Here is a 25584-nt window from a genome sequence, read left to right on the forward strand (position 1 = left end):
CTATCATCTTCCAAAAATTACATTCTCCTGGACATTGCTCATATCCTCAAAGACCTAGAATAATGAAATATCTACTTGCCCTGTGGAGGTGACCAAGGATCTGAGATGTGATTCCCTTTTTCCTTTGATAAACTGGTTGATAAGTGTGTCAAATCCCTCCATCCTTCCAATCTCAACCTTTTAAGAAAGTACGTGACTGTCTACATTTAGTCAATTTCTCCAAAATGTAAGTAAGCCTTCATTATGGCAAAGTGTATTCAGGTCCAGTTCCAATTTATTATAATTATTTTTTAAAAGTCACTATATCATTTTTGTTTCTAAAAATATTCTGTGCCAGAGTATGGAGCTAAAATGGATTACTGGCAATCCAGCTGAACTCGCTGAACATTCCCCTTCAATTAACTTTAAAATAATACCTCAAATCAAATTTTGGAGCAGCAGAACCAACAAAAGGTCAGGGTGAGCCATTTTTCCAGACAAAGAAAACTTAGGAGGTTGGCAGAAGTTTGTGACACTGGAGTGGAAGCCTACCTGGAGCCCATATACACTTTGGGCTGCAATAGCAACCACAGGATTTTTGGAAGTTCTCAGCCTAGAGACAGTAAGGGTGTTGGACAAGCAATCAGAAACACATTACAGGGTAACCATTTCTAGCCCCGGGTACAGCTATTGCCCATTTACAATTTTGAGTTGATTTGCAACTGTGAGTTGGGCAGGGAAGCCACAAGGGAGCAGGTGGTCTTAGTGCCGTTCCAAGCAAAAAAAAAAAAAAATGCTACCACCTGTGGATGTAGGGGACCAGAGAACCTTCCTAGGTAAAAATCAGACTGGGAGAGTAGTGACCATATTTTCCCCAGGACCACACTACTTTGGAAAAAAAATGTTAATTGACTCCAAGTCCAACAAGAATTCCTGATTTAAAGAAAGAGCTGAATAGTAGAGGAAAAAACTGGAAAAAGATATGAGGATGTTAGAAGAAAATTATGAAAAGCGAAGTAATAACTTGTTAAAAGAGGTATAAAAATATTTGAAGAAAATAAATTAAAAAAACAGAATTGGCCAAATGACAGAAGGGACACAAAAATTCACTGAAGCAGAATTGGCCAAATGGAAAAGAAGTATTTCCTAAAATTAGAATTAAGTAAAATGGATAATTTTATATAATAATTATATAAAATTAGTTTTTGCACAAACAAAACCAATGCAACCAAGATTAGAAGGAAAGCAGAAAGTAAAAAAAAAATTATAGCAAGTATCTTCGAAGAAAGACCTCAGCTCTCAAATATACAGAAAATAGAGTCAAATTTGCAAGATGAAACACTCCCCAATTGATAAATGATCAAAGGATATGAATAGGTAGTTTTCAGATAAAGTAATCAAAGCTTTCTATAGTAATATGAAAACATTTTCTAAATCACTATTAGAGAAATGCAAATGAAAAGAACACTGAGGTACTACCTCACATCTATCAGACTTGCTAATATCGCAGAAAAGAAAAATTTAATATTGAAGGGGATGAGGGAAAATTACCTCATTAACGCACTGTTGATGGAGTTGTGAACTGATCCAACCATTCTGGAGAGTAATGTGAAACTAGGCCCAAAGGACTATAAAACTGTGCCTACCCTTTGATCCAGCAATACTATTAGATCATATCGCAAAGAAGTTTTGTAGAAAGGAGGGGGAAGGAGGACCAATGTGTATAATACTATTTATAGCAGTTCTTTTTGTGGGGACAAAGAGATAGAATGTTCATCTTTGTAAAGAAAAAAAGCAATGACAAGCAGGATGGTTTCAGAAAAACATGGGAAAAACCTGAAAAGTGAAGTGAGAAAAACTACGAAAACATTATACAAAGTAATAATATTGTACAATATTCAACTGTGAGTGAATTAGCTAGTCTGATTAATATAATAATCCAAGACAATTCCAAAAGACTTATGATGAAAAATGTCATGCACCTCCAAAGAAATGATAAAGAGTCTAAATGCAGCTAAAGCATACTTTTTTAACCTTATTTTTCTTGAGTTCTGTTTTTTTATTTTGGGGGGAGGGAGAAATCTATGTTTTCTTTTGCAACTATGCAAATATTTTTTTGTGACTTCACATATTGTGATAATCTATATCAAATTTCTTGCCTTCTCAAGGAGGGGGAGAGGAAGGTAGAGAATTTGAAACCAAAATTTAAATGTTAAAATTTTTTTACATGAAACAGTAAGATAAAGTAATAGACTGTTTCTGTTAGGAAGCACTAGGTTTCAAGTCTTATATGCATATTGGCTCTGAAACCCTAGGCAAGTCATTTAACTTCTTAATTTTGAAACAAAGGAAATAACTGAGGAAGGAAGAATTCAAGGAAGGAAAAAGAGAAGGGGAAGGAAAAGATGGCAAAAGAAAAAGAGGAAGGTAGAAAAGAAAGGAAGAGAAAAGGAAGGAAGGAGGAAGGAAAAGAGACATCTCCAGAATGCTAGCAAACTCTGAACCAAAACTATTTTGCATGGAAAAAGGAGGTATTAAAACATAAAAGAAAAGCTTTAGTTTTTTTACCCTCTTCCTTACCTTTTTCTTCTCTTTCAATGACCTACATTTTGGCATTTTTCCCCTCCAAGGTGAGGAAAAGGTCTAATTTATACTCTGGAAATTATAAAAAGGAACATCTAGAGAGTGAGGCCTAGAAGCCAATATCTCTACTACATTTATAAAGACAATAGCCTGGGAACCAGATGATGATAGCAACAGTAAAAGGTATTTGATAAAAAGAAATCAATACTACCTTTTAGACCTGTAAGAACTCATGTGTTGCACCCAATTAATGTGCAATTAAGTTAACTTGGGTAGAACTGTCATTTTTATTATAAACAAAGATTTCTAACAATTGAAATAATTTTTACTTACCAATATACATGTCCCAACAATGAAAGTGTGAAGCAAGCTGAATCACCAAACTCTGTAACAATGTCATCATGGCTTTTCTGCTTATTTAAAACTCCACCAGATAAGATCTGTTCCCCCTCAGCAAGTCTTAAAATAAAACACAAATTTAGGCACAAAATAATAAATTACTGTATACAAAGATATCTTTCCTTACCAACCTCTACTAGAGATAGAAATAGATAGGGCAATGGTCTGTCAAAAACACACCAAGGAACACTCATTTGAATTTATTCTTTTTTAATTTGAATTTATTCTTAAGCAGGTTAGGTTAACCTGAGGTTCTGGGCATTTAGGGAAGAAAGTCAGGAAGGTTTTTTTTAAAATAAATTTTCCAATACCTTTTGGTTTATATAACCATTCCTACCAGTATGACTCTTTCTCCCTCTACCCATATAGTTTTTTAAAGAAAAGAAGAAAAAGAGGGAAGAGTTAACAAAACCAATCAGTACACTGAAAAGGTTTGGAAATTTATGCAATATTTCACATCTATGAACCTCTAATCTTTGCAAAAGTATGGGATGAGAGTATCTTATCTCTTCTTTGGGACCATGCTTAATTGACATTACTACAGTCAGTGTGCACACTTGACTCTGCTTTAGTTCACTCTCTTTTTTCCCTTTTTTTACATTTTGCAAGGCAATGGGGTTAAGCAGCTTGCACAAGGCCACACAGCTAGGTAATTATTAAGTGTCTGAGGTCAGCTTTGAACCCAGGTACTTCTGACTCCAAGGCAGGTGCTCTATCCACTGCACCACCTAGCCACCCCTTTAGTTCACTCTTCATTATTTCATGTAGATCTTTCCATGTATTTATCAATTCTTTTTCTTTTTTCCCCATTATAATACTTTTTTATTTGATTCCCCTGGTTCTATGATATCAGAACACTTTTCCTTGATAAATGCATGAAATATGATATCTAGCATCTTTCTCTGATAATGACTTTTCAAAGATATTCAATAATAAAATGATCTCTTCTCAACATTTTCCAGTTCAGTTTTTTTCCTGGTGAAGTATTTTACATTTCCTTTTATTTTTTTTTCAGGATTTTATGGTTTCTTGATGTCCCTTAAAGTCATTACCTTTTTCTTGGTCAATTTTCAATATTCATCACATGCATATACAAATTTATAAGTTGCATAATTTCCTTCTACCCTTCTTTCCTGGCCCCTTTCCCTCTGTGGCAAACAGTCTGGAGAACATTGCACATATACTTTTGTGTTTAACATGTTTATAGATTAGTCATTTTGTATATGAGGAATTAGGACTAAGGGAAAAGAAAGAAAATCAGGAGATAAGAAGGGAAAACATAAGATAAATTTTTTAAAAAGTGAACAAAGTGTTCATTCAGATTCTGTAGGTTTTTATTTCGTTTTTCTTCCTCTAGATCTATAATAGGTCTCTTAGGGTTGTCCAGTTCTCAGAAACAACATATTGTAGGATGCTAGTTTTAATCCATTCTGCTATCTACTTCCATTTTAATGGAGAATTCATCCCATTCACATTTACAGTTAAGATTACTAATTCTTTATTTTCTTCCATGCTATCTTTCTCCCTTTGTACTTTTCTTTTTCCTTTCCTCTTATTCTTCCTCAGTGTTTTTGCACCCTTTGCCCTTTGACTTTTCTTTTTTAAAAAAATTTATTTAAGACAATGGGGTTAAGTGACTTGTCCAAGGTCGTCTCACAGCTAGACAATTATTAAGTGTTTGAAAGGCTGGATTTGAACTCAGGTCCTCCTGACTCCACAGTCCGTGTTCTATCTACTGCACCTAGCTGCCTGCCCTTAAACTTTTCTTTTAAATTTTAATTCTAAGTTTACTTTCACTTATACCTTTGCCTACCCTTTTATCAGTCCTTTCTTCCCTTTTCTGTCCCTTCCTCCCACTGGGTAATATGCTATTCCCTCTCTGGGTCAAATATATATGTATATGTATATGTATATGTATATGTATATGTATATGTATATGTATATGTATATGTATGTGTATATGTATATGTATATATATATATTAGGATTTACTCTGAGTTCACATCCTCCCTTCTTTCCCTCTACTATAATAGATCTTTGTGCCTAGTGGTATTATTTATCCACTAATGCCTAGCCCTCTTCTTTTTATGTTTTTATTGTTTTAACCCTATCTTATATTTACATCTTTTTTTTGTCAAATTATATTCCTTTTATCTGACCAGTGCTCTAAGAAATGATAAATGGATAGATCCCACCAAAAAAAGAAAAGATCGAAACAAGTTTCCAACTGTAGACATCATGGAGGATTCAGTGAAGGTCTGTCCCCTTGGGAGGCTGGGGAGCAAAGCCCAGCTAGACAGGACAGCAGGAAAGCCAGTGTGAAGCTTTTAGCAGTCCAGATCCTGGCAGCTAGATAAAAGCATGGATCCCATCAGCTAGAGAGCAAGCCAGCAGAGAGGGTCCCAATCCCAGAGAAAGTCTGAACTTTGGAAACACTGGAACAAAAAGCAGGACTGAGGTGGGACAAACCAAGGCAGAGCCTAGACATAAAGGATTAAACAAACCAACATCTTGGCCAGTGAAAGTTTTCAATTCAATCAAAGGTTGTTTGATTACTTGATTGATTGATAAGTAGCATTGCCTTATAGTCACTAAGTACTTTCCCCCCTTCTGTCTCATTAGAAATACACTTCTGGGGGCGGCTAGGTGGCATAGTGGGGGGCAGCTAGGTGGCACAGTGGATAGAGCACCGGCCCTGGAGTCAGGAGTAACTGGGTTCAAATCTGGTCTCAGACACTTAATAATTACCTAGCTGTGTGGCCTTGGGCAAGCCACTTAACCCCATTTGCCTTGCAAAAAAAAAAAAAAAGAAATACACTTCTCAAGAGTCATGAATCATATCAAATTATCATTGCTTTATACCTTACTCTCTTTTCAAGTACTCTCCATGGACACACAATCCTCATGAGTCAAAGCAACATACAAAGTCAAATCATTTCATGAGTCATTTGTACCCCTCTCCCAAGCATACTCCCTTCCAATTATAGCCAAAGCATCAAGCTAAGTAAAATCTTTTCACGATGTATTCATGTCCAGTTCCTCTAATCCATCCATCTCCAGAGTACTCCAACCATAGTCCTATATTCTTCCCCATCCAAAGTATCAGGTACTCTCTCTCCCATATTCCCCACCTTTTAGCTCCCCAACTATGATACTTAACTAAAATACAGATTAAGATAAAATAATTTCCTAATCTCCTTAAATCCAACCCTACTAAATAGGTTCCCACCCTCTGCCCCCTAAGGTACTAAAAACTTCTTTAATATCTTATTTAATTAAGAATAAAGCCTCTACAATTTGGAATTATGCCCAAAGGGCAACAAAAATGTGCATACCCTTTGATCCAGCAATACCACTACTGGGTCTATACCCTAAAGAGATGATGAAAAAGGGCAAAAGCATCACTTGTACAAAAATATTCATAGCAGCCCTGTTTGTGGGGACAAATAACTGAAAAAATTAAGTGAAATGTCCTTCAATTGGGGAATGGCTTAACAAACTGTGGTATATGTATGTCAAGGAACACTATTGTTCTATTAGAAACCAGGAAGGATGGGAATTCAGGGAAGCCTGGAGGGATCTGCATGAACTAATGCTGAGTGACATGAGCAGAACCAGAAAAACATTGTACACCCTAACAGCAACATGGAGATGATGATCAACTTTGATGGACTTGTTCATTCCAACAGTGCAACAACCAGGGACAATTTGGGGCTCTCTGCAATGGAGAATATCATTGGTATCCAGAGAAAGAAATGTGGAGTTTGAACAAAGATCAAAGACCTTCAATTTCAGGGAAAAACCTATCTCATTATGTAATTTTGATATTTCTTTTAGGTTTTGTTTATTTATTTTTTACAAGACAATGTGGGTTAAGTGGCTTGCCCAAGGCCACACAGCTAGGTACTTTTTTGCTATTTCTTATACTTTATTTTTCTTCCTTAAAGATATGATTTCTCTCTCATCGCATTCAATTTAGATCAATGTATACCATGGAAACAATGTAAAGACTAACAGATTGCCTCCTGTGGGGGGTGGGGGGAAAAATTGTAAAACTCTAAATAAAATCTTTCTTAAAAAAAAATAAAAGAATACAGCCTCTAAGTACTCTTAAGTACTGGGACACCCTGAAGGTCTCTTAAGAACTTTAGAATTGATTGTAAGGTATGGGAAACACTGGCATAGGGTCACCCAGCATAGGATGCCTTCCTCAGAGAAAGTGCTAAGCTCTATAAACAACAGAATTAAAGTAGGTCAAGGAAACATGAGATTCATAAGTTTAGAGTAAACACCCCGGTTTTTCACCTGGACTATTTGTGTACAACCTAAGGTTGAGAATTCTGATCAGTCACAACTGGACACACTAATTTGTCTCAATGTAGAGATGTCAGGGCAGCTGAGTGGTGCAATGGATAGAGCACTGAACCTGGAGTCAGGAAGACCTGACCTCAAATCCAGCCTCAGACACTTAATAATTGTTACCTGTGTGACCTTGGGCAAGTCACTTAATCCCATTGCCTTAAATTAAAAAACTAAAAAAACATAGAGATGTCATTTTGGTTATCTTTGATAACAAGGACCAACCATACCCATATCCTCTAAGTACAATCTCTTCAACTATATTCAACCCTTCAACTAAGTGAAATACAATTTTCAAGAGTTACAAATGTTATCTTCCCTTAGTTTTTTTCCCCCTCTTTCCATTTCTCCCTTTATTCATCTCAAGTCTTGTATTTGAAGATTGAATTCTCTGTTCAGTTCTGATCTTTTTTATAAAATTTTTAAAGTTCTCGATTTCACTAAACATCCCTCTTTTCCCCTGGAGAATATGCTGAATTTTGCAGGGTAGTAAATTCTTGGTTGTAATATCAAAAGTCCTTTGTTCTCTGAAATATATTCTAGATCCTCTAATCCTTCAATGGGGAACCTGATAAGTCTTGTATAATTCCTTTATATTTAAATTGTTTCTTTTTGGCTGCTTGCAGTACTTTCTCCTTTGAGAATTCTGGAATTTGGCTAGGACAGTCCTAAAGAGTTTTTATCCTGGGATCTCTTTCTGGAGTTCTGGTTATTTTGTCTTCTTGATCAAGCAAATTTGGATAGTTTCCCCCTGCTAATTTCCTGAACGATATTTTTTCCCAGGCTTTTTTTTTTTTGATCTAGGCTTTCTGGTCGATCAATAATTCATAAATCATTTCTCCTGGAACTATTTTCCTGGTTGTTTTTCCTAAAAGGTACTTTACATTTTTTTCAAAGTTTCAGCCTTTTGCTTTTGTTAGAATCTTAGTGTCTCAAGGATTCATTGGTTTCTATATGTCCAATTCTAATTTTTAGGGTTTTATTTTCTTCACTTAGCTTGTGTGTTTCTTTTGCCAGGTGGTTAATTTTACTTTTTGTTGGGTTGCATTCCCTTTCCAAGTGTTTGATTTTATTTTTTAGAGAGTTACATTTTTTCCAGTTGATTATTTTTACTTTTAAAGGAGTTTATTTTTTTTGGTCAATTTTTCATAATTTTCCTGCATGGCTCTCATTTCTTTTTTCATTTTTCTTCTTCCTCTCTTTTTTTTAAAATTCTTCTACATGAGGTTTTGGATTTGAGTCCAATTCATTGACTCCTTTGAGACATCCAATATAGGTTATTTGTCACTGTTTTCTTCTTCGGTGGTGGCATTTTTATCATCTCTATCACATAATAAGCTCTTTTTTTCCCTGAATTTGATCGTTTGAGCTCTTCTCCTAGGGTATAAGGGAGTTTAGGCCCAAGCTTTTTGTGCTAGGGCTGCACTCTTATCCCTGGCTTATCACTGGCCAAGATGTTGGTTTGTTGCATCCTTTATGTCCAGGCTCTGCCTTGTTTTGTCCCAACTCAGTCCTGCTTTTTGTTCCAGTGTTTCCAAAGTTCAAACTTTAAGAGTTGGGACCCTCTCTGCTGGCTTGCTCTCTAACTAATGGGATCCATGCTGTTATCTAGCTGCCAGGATCTGGACTGCACTGTGGCTAAAAGCCTTCCACTGGCTTTTCTGCTCTCCTGTCTAGCTGGGCTTTGCTCCCCCTCCCCCCCTCTCTCCACCAAGGGGACAGACTTTCACTGAATCTTCCATGATGCCTACAGTTGTAAACTTGTTTTGATCTTTTCTTTTTTTGGTGGGATCTATCCATTTATCATTTCTTAGAGCGCTGTAATTATATTCAGGTACTACATTTTTCCCTAGATATTTGTTCCCCAATTGATGGGTTTTTGTTTTCAACTCTTTAGTACAAAAAAGTATTGAATGGAAACATTTTTGTGTAGATAGAGACTTTATATAGGCAATTATTTCTCAATTTGAGGGTTAGGGGACCATGTTATTTATTAAATTTCAGTTGTTTTTGAATAAAGAATAAGTCAAATTAATCTCAGAATGTTAGACTCCAGAGGAAGTGGAAAGACTTGTTCCAGTTTATTACATAGCTAGAAAGTTGCAGAGTCATAATTTGAACTTGTCACCTGATTGTAAGGCTAATACTCTGAATTTTGTGAATCTATAGATTTTTTTCCAGATAGTGAGTACAAACTGACCAATATAAATTTTTACTTGGGAAAATAATTAAGTGGTACAACATTAATAATAAGATATTTAGCAGTTTTGTGATTTTTTCAAAAATTAGAAACATGAACTAAATTAAATTGCTAAAATGTAAATTACTAAATGTAATTTCTTGACATTAAGCAAGTAGTAATCAACCAATTACTTATTACTATTTCTTTGAAAACATGATACATCCTTATATCTTCCAGTTATCTTTTTCTAAAATGATGGAAATAATAAACTTAGCATAGTATAGAGATTGTCAGATCTAACCTTTTTATTTTTTAATGAAAAAACTCAGCACAGAATTGATTTGAATATAAATTAAGAATGTCCAATCTTAGAATTTTGTTTATAGAATCAATAAGCAAAATATATACACAGAAACACTTTTAGGATTTAATTTTTTATGTTTTTTTGGAGTGTTAAAATAATTCTGACTTTTGAGTGGACTATTACTGCACTGTAGGAAATGATAAGAATTCAATGAAGCATAAGAAGACTTGATACAGAGTGAAATAAATAGACCCAGAAAAACAATACAAAATTATTATAACAATGTAAATCAAAATTACAAAAAAAGAGAAAAAGCATGATGTATAATAATAATGACCAATCTTGGCACTGGATAAGAGATGAGAAAATGTACCTCCTTTGCAGAGGTGGGGAATCTATAGATAAGGAACATTCCAGGGGCCATTAGATCCAGTTAATGTATTGGCTAGTTTTGCTAACTGGTTTTTTTTTCCTGTTCTTTTTAAATCTTCATTACAATTTATCCTGGATAGAAGGGAATAAGGATAACTGAAAAATGAAGATAACATAAAAATAAAAGATAGCAGCTGAATTCTTAAAAAAAGAAAGTTTTTAGTAATTTTCTCATTCTTTCAGTTTTTTTTAAATAAAAAGTCATCAGTTTAGACTATGAACAAATAAATACTTTGGTTCTTAATAGTATGCTTTTCTTGGGAGATCTATTAATAAACCATCAATGAATCATCAAAAATAATTTAATAGAACTCAGCTGCCTTCACACATAGAATGGAGACAGTCAAGTCACAAGTGCTACAACTGGGTAAAGTAGTTAGAAATATACAGTAGTATTAAGAATTTACCACACTATTTACCTTGCTTGATAGAAATAAAAAAAAGGGGGGGGATTGGCAGAAAATTGTCTCCTAATTAACCTTCCCAGTCACAGGGAATGGCTGGAAATCCATATATTTATTAGACAAAAGAGGCACCCACCCTGCATGTGAAGGCAGATGCTTATTTCCAGGTTTATTCCATTAAATCCATATATGAAAGCAAGGGTAATACTTGTGAGACCAAGTGAGAATTTGTAAACTGTAGGTTAAATTCCAACAAATATTGTTGCACTACTACCTTTGCTTTAGAATAAAAACATGACAATTTTTCTCAATAATTATTACAACAAAATTTTAATACAGAAGAATCTGAACAATAATATCAAATTAATAACAGCACCTGAAAAATAACAGTGTTTTGTCTAAATATACAGCATTAAAAAGGAAAGTTCTGTGACTTACTTGCTGAGATCAACGCAACATTTTGCAAGAAGATATTTACATTGTGGTGTAGTACAACTGTGTCCCTTCAAGAGTCTATATGCTTTATATGCCTTTCCTGAGCGATAATAACAGGTTGCCAGTAAAAACAATGCTTCCTCTGAGTGTACTGAAGGAGAAAAAAAAAATTACAAATGGTCATTTTGTCCTTAATAACAAGCAAATGGAAGGAAAAAAAAGATTCCATTAGACAATAGCTAAGTCAGAGATCACTCACTATTAACTAAAAAAAACCCCAAAGTGAATTTAAGCAGTTACTCAATATTAAAACAGTTCATAAATTTCAAAGAGGATAAAATGTTTATCAAACAATAGTTGAACAGAGCAATTACTTTTCAGAAGCATTGGGAAAAAACACAGATTCAACTGTATCATTTCTACTTAAAAACTTGAATGGCACAAGAGCTAAAAATCTTAAGAGAAAGAATGAAAAATGTAGAAATGAAGGGGAAATGGCCCTTACAAGTTTCAAACTATATTACGAAGCAGTAATTATCAAAGCTACTTGGTAATAACTAAAAATAGAAAAATGAATCAGTGGAAATGACAAATAAGTAACAATCAGAGACAACTGATCCCAGTAGGCCAATGCTAGTTAAGTCCAATACTATCAGGGAAAGTAATATCTATTCAATAAGAACTAATAGAAAACTGGAAATCAATTTGACTACAACAAAAGTTTAGACTAACATCTCATAATACATTTTAGCAATTTCCAGGCAAATATGCTATCTAGCTATAAAAGGTAGCATTATACACAAAATGAAGAAAATTAAGAAAAATGCCTTTCAAACTATGGGGAGAAAATTCTTAACCAAATAAGAAAGATATTATAATAAAAATTTTTTTTTAAAGACTCATTCCCCAAAAAGCAATGGTAAAAAGGATACAAACAGTTCTGAAAAGATGTAATTATCCACGACTTTATGAAAAAAAGAATAAAATATACCTCCCTTCTTTTGTTGTAGAAGTAGGAGACCATGACCATGTAATATGACATATTCTTTCAGATACCAGTAAGTCAATAAGCATTTATTAAATACCTACTATGGTCCATGTACCATGGTTTTGGTTAACTTTTTTTGTCATAAGAAAAAATTCTGGGTGGTGAATTTACATCCTGAAATAGCTGATATTAAAAGGCATCAATACAATTAAAATAATTTAAAATAATAGTTTAAAAAATGGAAGACTAGAATAACTGGAAGAATTTTCATTGTTCATGTTGATCCGCATCAATATAATATGAAAATTAAAACCATTTAAATTAATTTATAAAATCAATGCCATATCAAGTTAACAATGCTTTTTAGAATAGACAAAATAACAAGATTCTTTTGGAAAAACAAAAGATCTAGTATCTCAAAAGAAATAAAAATATGGGGGGCATGATTTTATTTAACTGAAAATGTATATTTTATCACTTATGATCTTTACACCTTGTTTTTCTTAAAGATCTTACTCATTAACTATATTCTCCTCTAACTTCTTAATTGATGTGATCTTTAACTTTTATGTTATATATCTATTTAGAACTTATTTTGGTATGTGGTATAAATGATTGTCTGAGGTTGGATTTAAACTTGGATTTCCCTGACTTCAGGTCCAGTATTCTATCCACTGAGACATCAAACTGTTTCACTAACTCTAGTTTCTTTCCAGTTTTTTCAGCAGTTTCTGTCAAATAGAAATGGAGTTTTGGAAATATTGTTATGAATAATTTATTACTAAAAAAAACCAGAAAAGTAGTTTAGTAAATTGACCAGACAAGCATGATTCAGAAGCAATCAAACGGGAGAGAGTTTCCAATTTATTATTAGCAAGATTAATTGAAAAAACAGAAAGCATTTTAATGGAAAGTAAGTTTAGACCCTCAATTATACATATACCACAAGAGTATATGAATGCTAATAAGAAATAAAGCTGGAAAGGAAGAGAAAGAGTGCAAAGAATGAGAAGAAAGCCCAGGAAAGAACCTTGAACGACACTTTCTTAGGGATGGAGTAGGTGAGAAAGAGGGAGAGGAAAAATTTCCAAACTAATAAAAATAATGAACTAGCCAAAAAAACCCAAAAGGAGCAATCAAGTAGAAAGAGAACTGTAATAGAAACATTTTTTATCTCTTACACTAGTGATACAAAGACAAAAGTAACAGTGATTTCAAAAAGCTTATTTGATGATAGGTACAGAATACATATTAAAATGAAGGCAAGATAGTCTGGGAAATAGCAAGTAGGGTGTGCCAGAAAAAGTTTTATGAAGAAGGTGGTGCCTAGCCTGAATCTTTAAGGAAATCAAACATTCCAAAATGTAGAATGAGGAAGGAATACATTACATGCACAGAAGACAGCCTGTGCAAAGAACAGGAGATGAAGTGGTATGCTTATGGGATAGTCAGTAGGCACAAAAGGAAAGGTCACCCCTTTCTCAGAGACTAGAACAAAAGACAAAAAGAGTATAAAAATACAAGAGTTTTTAAGAACAGAATAGGGGAATAAGAGGGAGCTCAAAAAAAGAACCTAAATATTTTTCTTTGAAATAAGAGTTAATGTCATCTGCTCCTGAAAAGAAAGGCAAGAGGGCAGCTAGGTGGCACAGTGGATAAAGCACCGGCCCTGGAGTCAGGAGTACCTGAGTTCAAATCCGGTCTCAGACACTTAATAATGACCTAGTTGTGTGGCCTTGGGCAAGCCACTTAACCCCGTTTGCCTTGCAAAAAAAAAAAAGGCAAGAAACCTTATAAAAGGCTTAAGGAAAGAAGAAATCTGAAAGAACCACAGAAATCATGAAAATAGAGACTCAATTGAGGAAGAAAAAAAAGATTTCCTCAAAGTAGCAGTAGGTCTCAGCTACTTGAATCATAATAGGCACACGTGCATTAATTCCTTAACTGTTCAGCACCATAGAAAGAAGAACAGAGAAGGCAAGTGTTGGGTGTGATATAGGGTTGGGATCCAGGGTTGTTATTGTTCAGCCATGTCTGATTCTTTGTGACCCCACTTCATACTTTCTACAGAGTTTCCTTGGCAAAGGTATTAGAGAAGTTCACCATTTCACTCTCCAAATAAGATAAACACAACTAGTATGTATCTGATGATGGATTTGAATTCAGGTCTTCCTGAATCTGGCCCTGCACTCTGAGCCAACAAATTACTTTCTGGAATCTAGGGCAAAGAAGAGTTAATAATAGAAGAATAGAACAATGAAATGAGAGGGCTGAGAAAGCTATAGTTGTAGAGGCATAGAGTTGTACCAGATATGAGACCTAACAAGGGAAAATGATTTTTGCCTCAGTAGACAGTGATTGTGAATTACAAGGTCAAGGGTAAAAAGAGGTACAAATTTATCAGCCATAGGATAGAAAATAATTAGATCAATTTTGAGAATAATGACGTTAGTGTCCATAGGCTATCTCACTGTATACACTGGGAAGCTGAGAAGACAGTTAGCAGGTAGAGGTTACAGAGCATTCTAGTCTGTACTCTGAATCAACAGATATCTGATAATTTTCTCTGGGTTGGCTGGTTCCCACTCAGCAACTGCTTCATTTCCAATAGAAGACACCTTCTTCAAGAAGTGAGCTTCCAGTGTTTTAATCCTGAGAAGCATAAGTCCTTCAGTAAGATCCCTAAGATTCAAGATCTTGGTTGGGTATAAATCTACTCTGGCACAGTTACTTACATTTTATTCTCTAAAACTGAATCTAACAATAAAACAAAAAGTAACAAACCCTTGTCTACAAATTATTCTGTAAGATTTCTGTCACAAATATTTCTTCTGATTCCTACTAGTAAATAAAAAGAGAGTCTGAAACTACAAATAATATTAAAGATCAAATTTAAAAACAAATGAGTCACATTACCTTCAGCATACAGTCTTTCTGCAAGGAAAACTGCATCTCGGAAAGCATAGTGGTTTAGTGCTTGCCATATAGCAGCCTGCAGAGAGAAAAAAAAGGCCTCTGAGATCTTGCATGGTTTTTGCATATTTCAAAGAGCTTATTTCCACAGTGTCTATGCCTAAGAGTTGTTAATGGTTGAGTTGAAAATTTCAAATTAGCACCCACAATTCAAGAAATAGCAGCATTTGGCTAGTAAAACTGATGCCTTGGCTAAAATTGCTTTGGGACAATTTTTGGGTGATTTTAAAGTGATTCATTAATGTGGGGAGAAGCTCAGTATTTCTATTTTAGCAATAAAACTTTCTCATTAAAGATTAAAATAGGGCAACTCTTCAAAATAGGTAACTCTTCTGATTCCTCAAAATTACTTTTTTGACTCAGTTGTCCATTAAACCTAACCTTATTACACACACACACACACACACACACACACACACAAAATGCTCAACTCCACACTTCTTTTCAAATCAATTCAGAGGAAAGTTGAGAAGAAGCCCACTAAACAAATCAGACTAGTGAGAAGGTTCTAATGTCATTGTTATTGTACCTCCTGACCACCCGTTCCTGTAACAAACCAATCATCAAACTAAGATGGAACTCAACAAGGTAATAATACTAAACAGAAGGTTCCACCACATTAACTACTTCCAGCTCAATGCCACTACCATTCAAAGAACTAAAGGAACATTAAGAGTTTATAGCTATTTGTCTTTAGTTCTTTCAGGTCCTTTCCTTTCTTAGTGGCTATCCATAAACTCATTAAGTCAGACTATTTAAAATATTCAAACTGATTGAGGAGGAAATTTGAGTAAAAATTATATATTGAACAGATTGGAGGTACATATATTATTCACTCAAGTCAGCTTGTTTCAGTTTTAACACAGGGTTCTGATTTCCCTTTGTCAACTGGCAGGTTGACCAGTTTACTTTATATTACTTCACTTGACAATCACATTAGTGCCCATGGATTTTACTACCTTTCTTGCCCCAATCTCTCTGCTGACTTCCAATCTTGAACAGGAAATACAGTATCATCTTAAATTTAAAATGTTGAAAATAGAACTCATTATCTTCCCCTCAAACTCAGCTGCCCTATTACTATGGAGGGAAATATCATCCTTCCAGTCCCTTGGGCTAACAATATGGGAGTAAATCTAGGATTCATCACTATCTCTTACTATCACATATTGCTAAGGCTTATTGATTTTACCTTTGCTGTATCTCTCCAATATGTTCCCTTCTCCTCTTATATCAATCTAGTGCAAACTCTCATTGTCTCACACTTTGATTACTGCAGTAGTCTGCTCAAGGATCTGCCTGCCTGAAGTGTCTCCCCACTGCAATCCCGCTGTCCATTCAGCTAGCAAAATGACTTTCCTAAAATGCAGGTCTACATGATTCCTCTTCTCAATAAACTCCAGTTTCTCCCTATTGCCACCAGAAGCAAATAAAAAAATCTTTTGGCATTCAAGGTCTTTCACGATCTAGCACTTTCCAGTCTTCTTATAGCTTACTCTTCCTAACATGTACTCTCTGAAGAAAATAATTCCCTAAAATGTAGAATGGAGCTAAGGGAAGCTGATGACTTTGTGAGAAACCATGAAACAATGAAGCAAAATCAAAAGAATGAAAAACTAGAAGAAAATTTGAAATATTTCATTGGAAAAACAAATACCCTACAAAATAGATCCAGGAGAAAGCATTTAAAAATTATTGGGCTACCTGAAAGTCATGACTAGAAAAAAGAGCCTAGACTTCATTTTTCAAGAAATTATCTAGGGAAAACTTCCCTGATATCCTACAAGCAGAGGGCAAAATAGAAATTGAGGGAATATGCCAATCACCTCCTGAAAGAGATTCCAAGATATTATAGCCAAATTCCAGAACTCCTGGAGAAAATATTACAAGCATGCAGGAAGAAACAATTCAAATATCATGGAGCTACAGTCAGGAAACACAGGATTTAGCAGCTTCTACATGAAGGACTTGTAGGACATTAGAATATGATATTCCAGAAGGGAAACGAGCTCAGATTACAACTGAGAATCAATTACTCAGCAAAACTGAAAATACTCTTTCAGGGAAAAAGATGAATCTTCAAGAAAATAGGGGACTTTCAAACATTCCTGATGAAATGACCTTAGTTAAATGGAAAAACTGATCTTTAAGTATAGGACTCTGGTGAAACACAGAAAGGGTGGGCAGGAAGGGCAAACTATGAGGGATTTAATGACATAGAACTGCTTGTATTCCTGAAGGATATTTGAATTGAGCTAATGGAGGAGAAAGGGAAAAGAGAGGTGGAATGGGCTAAGCTGTTTCAATAAAAGAGGCAAGAAAAAGCTTTTGCAATGGAGTGGAAGAGGGGGATGGTGAGGGAGAAGTGAGGGAGCCTTTACTCTCATCAGAAGTGGCTCAGACAAATGGTCAAAGGATATGCAAAGGCAAATTACAGATGAGGAGATCAAAGTAATCCATAGCCATATGAAAAAATGCTCTAAATCATCAATTATTAGAGAAATGCAAATTAAAGCTTCTCTGAGGTACCACCTCACACCTCTCAGATTGACCAATATGACCAGGAAGGATAATGATCATTGTTGGAAGGGTTGTGGGAAATCTGGGACACTATTACACTGTTGGTGGAGCTATGAACTCATCTAACCCTTCTGGAGAGCTATTTGTAACTATGCTCAAAGGGCATACCCTTTGACCCAGCAATACCACTACTGGGTCTATACCCTGAAGGGATGAGGAAAAAGGGTAAAACCATTACTTGTACAAAAATATTTATAGCAGCCCTGTTTGTGGTGGCAAAGAATTGGAAATCAAGTAAATGTCCTTCAATTGGGGAATGGCTTAGTAAACCGTGGTATATATATGTCATGGAACACTATTGTTATATTAGAAACCAGGAGGGATGGGATTTCAGGGAAGCCTGGAGGGATTTGCATGAACTGATGCTGAGTGAGATGAGCAGAACCAGAAAAACACTGTACACCCTAACAGCAAAATGGGAGTAATGTTCAACCTTGAAGGACTTGCTCATTCCATCAGTGCAACAAGTGGGAACAATTTTGGGCTGTCTGCAAAGGAGAGTGCTATCTGTATCCAGATAAGGAGCTGTGAAGTTTGAACAAAGTTCAAGGACTATTCCCTTTAATTTAGGGAAAAAACAGCTATCTTATTGTCTGATCTCGTTACCTCTTAGGCTTCTCTTCTTTAAGGATATGATTTCTCTCTCATCACACCCAATTTGGATCAAGGTGCAACATGGAAACAAAGTAAAGAATGACAGAGTGCCTTCCGTGGGGGTGGGGTGGGGGGAGGGAAGCAAGATGGGGGGGGGGGAATTGTAAAACTCAAATAATATCTTTAATAAAAATAAATTTAAACAAACAACAAAAAAAAAGAAGTGGCTCAGAAAGGAAATAACTTACACATTCAATTGAGTACAGCCTATCTTACCCTAGAGAAAAACAGGAGAGGAAAGGGATGGGAGAAAGGGGATGGGGGGGGGAAAGAGTATAGGTGCTAGAAAATAAGGAAGAACCTGGAAGAGGGTAGAAAGATACAACAAACTTTTGAGGAGGGACAGGGTAAAAGAGAGAGCATAGAATAAATAGGGTTGGGGGGAAGAGGATAGGAACAGGAATAGGAATAGCTAGCAATAGCAACTGTGGGAAAAAATATTGAAACAATTTCTCTGATGAACTTATGAAGAATGCTATTCAGCCCAAAGACAGAACTAATAGTCTCTGAATATAGAATGAAGTATACTTCTTTTTCTTTTCTTCTCAATTTTTCTTGAGGTTTCCCTTTCTTTGTTGGGGGAGGGGGAGGAAGGGATTATGTTTACTTTTACAACATGACTACTGTAGTAATATTGTTTCATGGCCATACATTTTTTAATAGTAAATAATTATCCCTGCCTTTTATTAACATTTGTAATTGTTAAATAACTGTATATATTGACTTATTTAAATGTTTAATCATTTTTTAAAGATTTTATTTATTTTGAGTTTTACAATTTTTCCCCATTCCTATTTCCCTCCCCTCATCCCCCACAGAAGGCATTCTATTAGTCTTTACATTGTTTCCATAGTATACATTGATCTCAGTTGAATATGATGACAGAGAAATCATGTCCTTGAGCAAGAAAAATTAAATATAAGAGATAGCAAAATTACATAGTAAGATAATGGGTTTTTCCCCTAAATTAAAAGTAATAGTCTTTGGTCTTTGTTCAAACTCCACAATTCTTTCTCTGGATATAGAAAGGAGAATACGATCTGTACCCAGAGAAAGAATTGTGGACTTTGAACAAAGACCAAAGACTATTTATTACCTTCAAATTAGAAAAAAAAACTGTTATTTTATGTAATTTTACTATCTCATATTTTACTTTTCTTCCTATAGGCCAAGAACTGGGGTAGGCTCTGAATATACAAAGAAAGAAGTCAAACAGTCCCTGTTTTGAAAGAATTCACATTTTTTTTTTTGCAAGGCAATGGGGTTAAGTGGCTTGCCCAAGGCCACACAGCTATGTAATTATTAAGTGCCTGAGGCTGGATTTGAACTCAGGTACTCCTGACTCCAGAGCTGGTGCTCTAATCACTGTGCCACCCAGCCACCCCAAGAACTCACATTTCAACAACTTAAGAGACAACACACACACACACACACACACACAATATTTTATACAAAATATATACAAGGGAACTTTGGAAAGGAAGATGCCAGAAAAAGACCTCATGCAGAGAACAGCACTGGAGCTAAAGCATTGAAGGAAATCAAGAATTCCAAGAGAGGAAAGTAAAAGTATGATTAACTTTTTCTTACATTTATTTACATTCACATTACATTACAATAGTTTTGTTGTAAAAGTAAACATAATCCCTCTCTCCCCCCAAAGATAAACCTCAAGAAAAATAAAGTGAGAGAAAAAGAAAAAATATACTTTAGTTTATGTTCAGATACCGTCAGCTCTCTCTTTGGAAGGGATTGCATTCTTTATCATAAGTCCATCAGAGAAGTTGCTTTAATATCTTTTCCCACAGTTGCTATTGCTAACTGTATTTCCCTCAATTCTATTCTTCCCCACTCCCATTTATTTTATTCTTTCTCCTTTCACCTTGTCCTGCCTCAAACGTGTGTTGTAACTGACTACCCCTCTCCCACAATTTTCCCTCTCTTCTATCATTTATGGGCAGCCCCCCTTCTCTCCCTCTGTCCCCTTTCTCCCATCCCTTTCCTATCCTTTTCCCTCTAGGGCAAGATAGATTTCTATACCCTATTGAGTGTATATGTTATTTCCTCTCTGAGCCACTTCTGATGAGAATGAAGGCTCACTCATTCCCCATCACCCCCCCAAGCCATTGTAAAACTTTTTCTTGACTCCATTGTGTGAAATATCTTAGCCCCTTCTACCTTTACTTTCCCTTTCTCCTAGTATATTCCTCTCTTGCCCATTTACTCCATCTTCATAATATATTATGCCTTCATATTCAGCTCTCCTGTGCCTTGTCTATATATGCTCCTAATTGCACTAATACATGAGAAGGTTCATATGAGTCATCAGTATCACCTTCCCATACAGGAATACAAGCAGTTCAACATCATTAATTCCCTCATCATTTCCCTTCCTGTCTACCCTCACCTGAGTCCTGTACTTGAAGATCAAACTTTCTGTTCAGTTCTGGTTATTCCAACAGGAAAGTTATAAAGTCCCCTATTTCACTGAATGTCCATCTTTTTCCCTGAAAGGCGGATACTCAGTTTTGCTGAGTAGTTGATTCTCAGTTGTTATCCAAGCTCTTTTGCCTTCCAAAGTATCATATTCCAAGCTCTACAGTCCTAATGTTGAAGCTGCTAAATCCTGTGTAATCCTGAGTGCAGGCCACAATATTTGAAGTGTTTCTTTCTGGCTGCTTGTAATATTTTCTCTTTGACTTGGGAGTTCTGGAATTTTTTGTTAGTATTTTTGCTGGCGGGGAGGGGGATCTCTTACAGGAAGTGACTGGTGGATTCCCTCAATTTCTATTTTATCCTCTGCTTCTAGGATATCAGTATACTTTTCATGGAGAATTTCTTGAAAAATTAAGCCATGACTTTTTCCTGGTCATGACTTTCAGGTAGCCCAATAATTTTTAAATTATCTTTCCTGGATCTGTTCCAGTCAGTTGCTTTTCCAGTGAGATATCTTACATTTTCTTCAAGTTTTTCATTCTTTTGGTTTTATTTTATTGTTTCCTGATTTCTCACAAAGTCATCACTTTCCCTTAGTTCTATTCTACATTTGAAGGAGTTATTTTCTTCAGAGAGATTTTGTATCTCCTTTTCTATTTGATCAGTTCTACTTTTGAAGGTATTATTCTCCTCATTGACTTTTTGGACTGCTTTTTCCATTTGACCTAAACTTTTTTTTAAACTATTACTTTCTTCAGTATTTTTTTTTGTATCTCCCTCACCAAGTTGTTGACTTTGTTTTCATGATTTTCCTGCATCTCTCTCACTTCTCTTCCCAATTTTTCCTCTACCTTCCTTACTTGATTTTCAAAATCTTTTTTTGAATTCTTCCACAGCCTGAGACAATTCCTATTTTTCTTGGAGGCTTTAGATACAGAAGCTTTGACTTTGTCATCTTCTGAGTGTGTATTTTATTATTCCATGGGACCAAAGTAATTGTCTTGCCTGGTCAGATTCTTTTTCTTCCATTTTTTTACTCATATCCCCAGCTTATGAACTAATTTTAACACACCTCCCAAGCTTTTGAGTGTTTTGAGGATACATCCCCAGGGACCTCAATTCCTTTAAGGTCTTATGGGAGACTATTCTCCTGGTTTGTGGATGATCACAAGCACTCCCCTCTGTCCTGTTACTGAGAAGGGTTCCTGCTCCACTATGGCAATATGGGGCCTCAGACTGTGATTTGGATCTGTGTACAGACAAAGTAACAGAGTCCTGCCCCCGGGAAAGTGGAAAGACCTTTACAGTCTCCCCTGACCTCCTTACTGTCAGTGGGCTGAGTGCTCTACAAGCTACTTCTAGTTCCCAGGGCTGCGTCTGTACTGAGACCTGAGCTGCATTGGGCTCCGCACTCACTCTGGTGGCAGAGGTTTTCCTTGTTGTCCTTGGTGATCCCTGGGCTCAGACGTCTGGAAACCTCTCTTGCTGCCACAGACCCCGACACCCCCAGGGACCTAGGTTGCTCCTGGAAGGCTGGAGCTGGTTCACTCTGGCTGTGACCCTTTCCAACACTGGTGGAAAAGCCCCTTCTTGTGAATAATGTAAGTTGTCATGGGCTAGAAAATTGATTTACTCAGTCTTACTGGTGGTTCCGTTACTCCAGAATTTGGTTAGAATCATAATTTTAAGGCATTTGGAGTGGTCTGCGTAAAGCTTCTGGGATTTCCTGCCTTTCACTCAGTCATCTTGGTTCTAACCCTGGCAAGATAACTTTTCAAGCATGGTGAATAACCAGTGTAAAAACAAAGAGTGTTACATGTCATAAATAGCAAAAAAGTCAGTATGGCTGTATTGCAGTAAGTGAAACACCTGGAAAGAGTGAATGAGGCCAGATTATGAAGAACTTTAAATGAAAAAAAAAAAGGGGGGGGTGGGGTTTAGATCTGATCCTAGGGGAGAAGTGGAACCACTGGAGTTTACTGAGTGATGAGATCAGACCTAAGCTTTAAGAAAATGTTGTGGGCAGTTGTGTAGATGATGCTTTGGAGCAGGAAGAGATCTGAGCCAGAGGTTACTGCAACGACCCAGGAAGGAGATGAGAAAATTCGAATTAAAGTGGTGGCTTTACAGGAAAAAAAAGTTGATGTATGAAAGAGATATTACAAAGATAGAAAATTTAACATTTATTAAGAGAAGGTGAAGTGTTAAGGATGGCACTAATTTTGAAAACTTGAGTATTTAAAAAGTGGTATTCTTCATAGAAATAGTAAACTTTAGAAGAGGGAAGTATTAGAAATGGAGAAGAAATCAAGCTATGTTTGGAGCATGGCATATTTGAAATGTCTATAGAACATCTAGGTGAAACTAATCAATAAGCAATTAAGACTGTATGATCTGCTGGTACCTGAAAACTAATCTGAAAAAACATTTCACCTCATAAACCTTGCTATTCTTTCCAATTTTTCTACTGAAATGAATTCTCATCTATGACTCCTTCCTCTCCTTTATACTCTCATATTCAACTGATTACCAAGAGTTACCACATCCTCTTGAACCTACCTTTCCAATCTCTTATACTCATTCAGTCCTGCCCTTGTATTATTACAAGAGCCTCACAATGGACATTTCCATCTCTAGTCCAATTCATTCCTTACACAACTGTCAAAACAATCTTTTTTTTTTTTAGGTTTTTGCAAGGCAATGGGGTTAAGTGGCTTACCCAAGGCCACACAGCTAGGTAATTATTAAGTGTCTGAGACTGGATTTGAACTCAGGTACTCCTGACTCCAGGGCCAGTGCTTTATCCACTATGCCACCTAGCCGCCCCCAACAATCTTTTTAATACATAGGTTTGATGTAACATCTCTGCTCAAAACACTTTCAGCACCTCCCAACTACTTGCAAAATAAAGCCTAATTTCTGAGTCTGACATTTAAGTTTTCCAAAATCTGATTCCAACAAACCTTTCTAACTTCTTTTGCCCATAATACTCCCTTTTACACATTTGACCTTCCAACCAAATTTGATCATGTGCTGGCCTTGAATCTCTAATGCTGACTCCAGTGCCTAAATCACATAACCTTTTCTTTGTCTACCAGTTCAAAATTTTCCCTTTCTTCATGAATCAGCTTGAGTGTCCTCTCCCATTAAGTATCCCTGATGGCCATCTCTAGTTCCAATGCAATCCTTCCCTTATCACATATTTATGTACATATAGTCCTCAGTTAGGAGGACTAGATTATAAATTTCTTGAGGGCAGAACCAGTGTTGTTTTTTAATCTTCACTTTCTTAATAGGCCTTAAACGCTATAGGTACCTAATAACATTCATGTTGCATCACTGTATCTCTAACACTCAAAAGTGACTTTTCCATAGTAGGCACTTAATGCCTGCCAAACTTAATAGAATATATCTATTTCTTCTGATAAATGGCATACTTCTTTAAGGCAGGGATCCTATCCAATTTATCTTTGTACTTTCTGCAATAGCTTCCCTAGAATACAGCTGAGGATTAATAAAGTCACAATGGATTATTCTAACTCACACGTTTTCTAAATAACCTCCACTACATTCTGTTTCCCTCCCCCTCATCATCCCTGGTTACCAGTTAGCATATACCCAAACTTTAGTCAATCATTAAACTTCTGAAACTTCCTTTTACCCATAAAAGGCTTACCTTTTTAATGAGGAGAGGGTTCTGGGGAGAGATTCTTTTCTTTAAACAACTCTGAATTATTCTACCATGTAAGAAAAATGTAGCCCTGCACCTTGCCTTAGAAGGCAATTTTTTTTTTTTAGTATTTTTGCAAGGCAATAGGGTTAAGTGGCTTGCCCAAGGCCACACAGCTAGGTAATCATTAAGTGTCTGAGGCTGGATTTGAACTCAGGTACTCCTGACTCCAGGGCCGGTGTTCTATCCACTGTGCCACCTAGCCACCCCAAAAGGCAAATTTCCAAAGCAGTACTCAAGTATTATCATTAGACATTTTTGTCCCCTTAAAGCTCAAAGCTTAACCTAATGCCCATGAAAAAAATTTTAAAACTACTTCTCTAGGGGAGAAGCAGGTAATAAAAGACAAAATTAGACTCTTAAGTTGCTGTAGGTTGGGGGAAAGATTAGAATAAAGAATGATGTTTACTTCATATGGCTCTATTCATCTCTCAAAGCATGCTTATAGGTTTCAAGATAAATTTAGCATATAAGTAGTTTTCACCTTCCAAATACCAACATATAAATAATCTGTACAGGCAATAGGGGAAGAATCCAAACTCCCTGCTCCTACTCTCCTTTCTTGCCCCACCTCTCCCCAACAATTGTCTTTTGTTTCCTAAATAGGAATACTCAGAAACTGATCTAGTACAGCTGAAAAAACCTCTTATACAACTGAAGGATCTAAAACCTATTAGACATTCTGAAGCAACTAGCCAATGCTCTTGTCATGCAGGTCTCTGTACTTATCTCTTATCTTTTTAGGTTAAGGGGTAAGAACTACATAATGTGAGGGAATCAGTACATATTTTTTAGACTTTTAAGTTACTCAGGATAAACTTTGTCAGTTATAAGTAGTGCTTAAGGGAAGTGGAAATTATTCATAAAACACTGAAACTGAAAATGAACTTTGATCATTTAGTCCAACCTCTTCATTTTACTAATCCCAAACCATGGGGTCACAAAGCTAAGTGCTTCACCCAAGGTCTTACAATTGTTTACTGCAAGAGTGAAACTAGTACTCTTATCTTCTGTTCTACTTCTTTCCCCCACTACATTTAAGTTGCCTACCTTTTGGGTATATTATGGTTAAATGGGGCTTTTTTATGAGCTGATCTAGAAACCTAACTACAGTTTATTTCCCATTAGTCACATAAGATATATTTC

General features: G+C 35.8%; 1 protein-coding gene across 4 annotated transcripts in view; it reads right to left on the reverse strand.

The window, feature by feature from the left end:
* Positions 1–25584, reverse strand: part of CDC27 (cell division cycle 27) — a 113433-nt gene that overhangs the window by 54419 nt on the left and 33430 nt on the right. For all 4 annotated transcript variants that reach the window (XM_074224401.1, XM_074224399.1, XM_074224400.1 and 1 more), the window contains exons 2-4: positions 14982–15057; positions 11081–11228; positions 2896–3021 (exon numbers count right to left, since the gene is read on the reverse strand). In XM_074224401.1, the coding sequence (XP_074080502.1) occupies positions 2896–3021; positions 11081–11228; positions 14982–15057 (350 nt within the window). The remainder of the gene's footprint in view (positions 1–2895; positions 3022–11080; positions 11229–14981; positions 15058–25584) is intronic.

The sequence above is a fragment of the Macrotis lagotis genome, chromosome 2 (genome assembly GCF_037893015.1).
Source record: "Macrotis lagotis isolate mMagLag1 chromosome 2, bilby.v1.9.chrom.fasta, whole genome shotgun sequence".
Classification (NCBI taxonomy): Eukaryota; Metazoa; Chordata; class Mammalia; order Peramelemorphia; family Peramelidae; genus Macrotis; species Macrotis lagotis.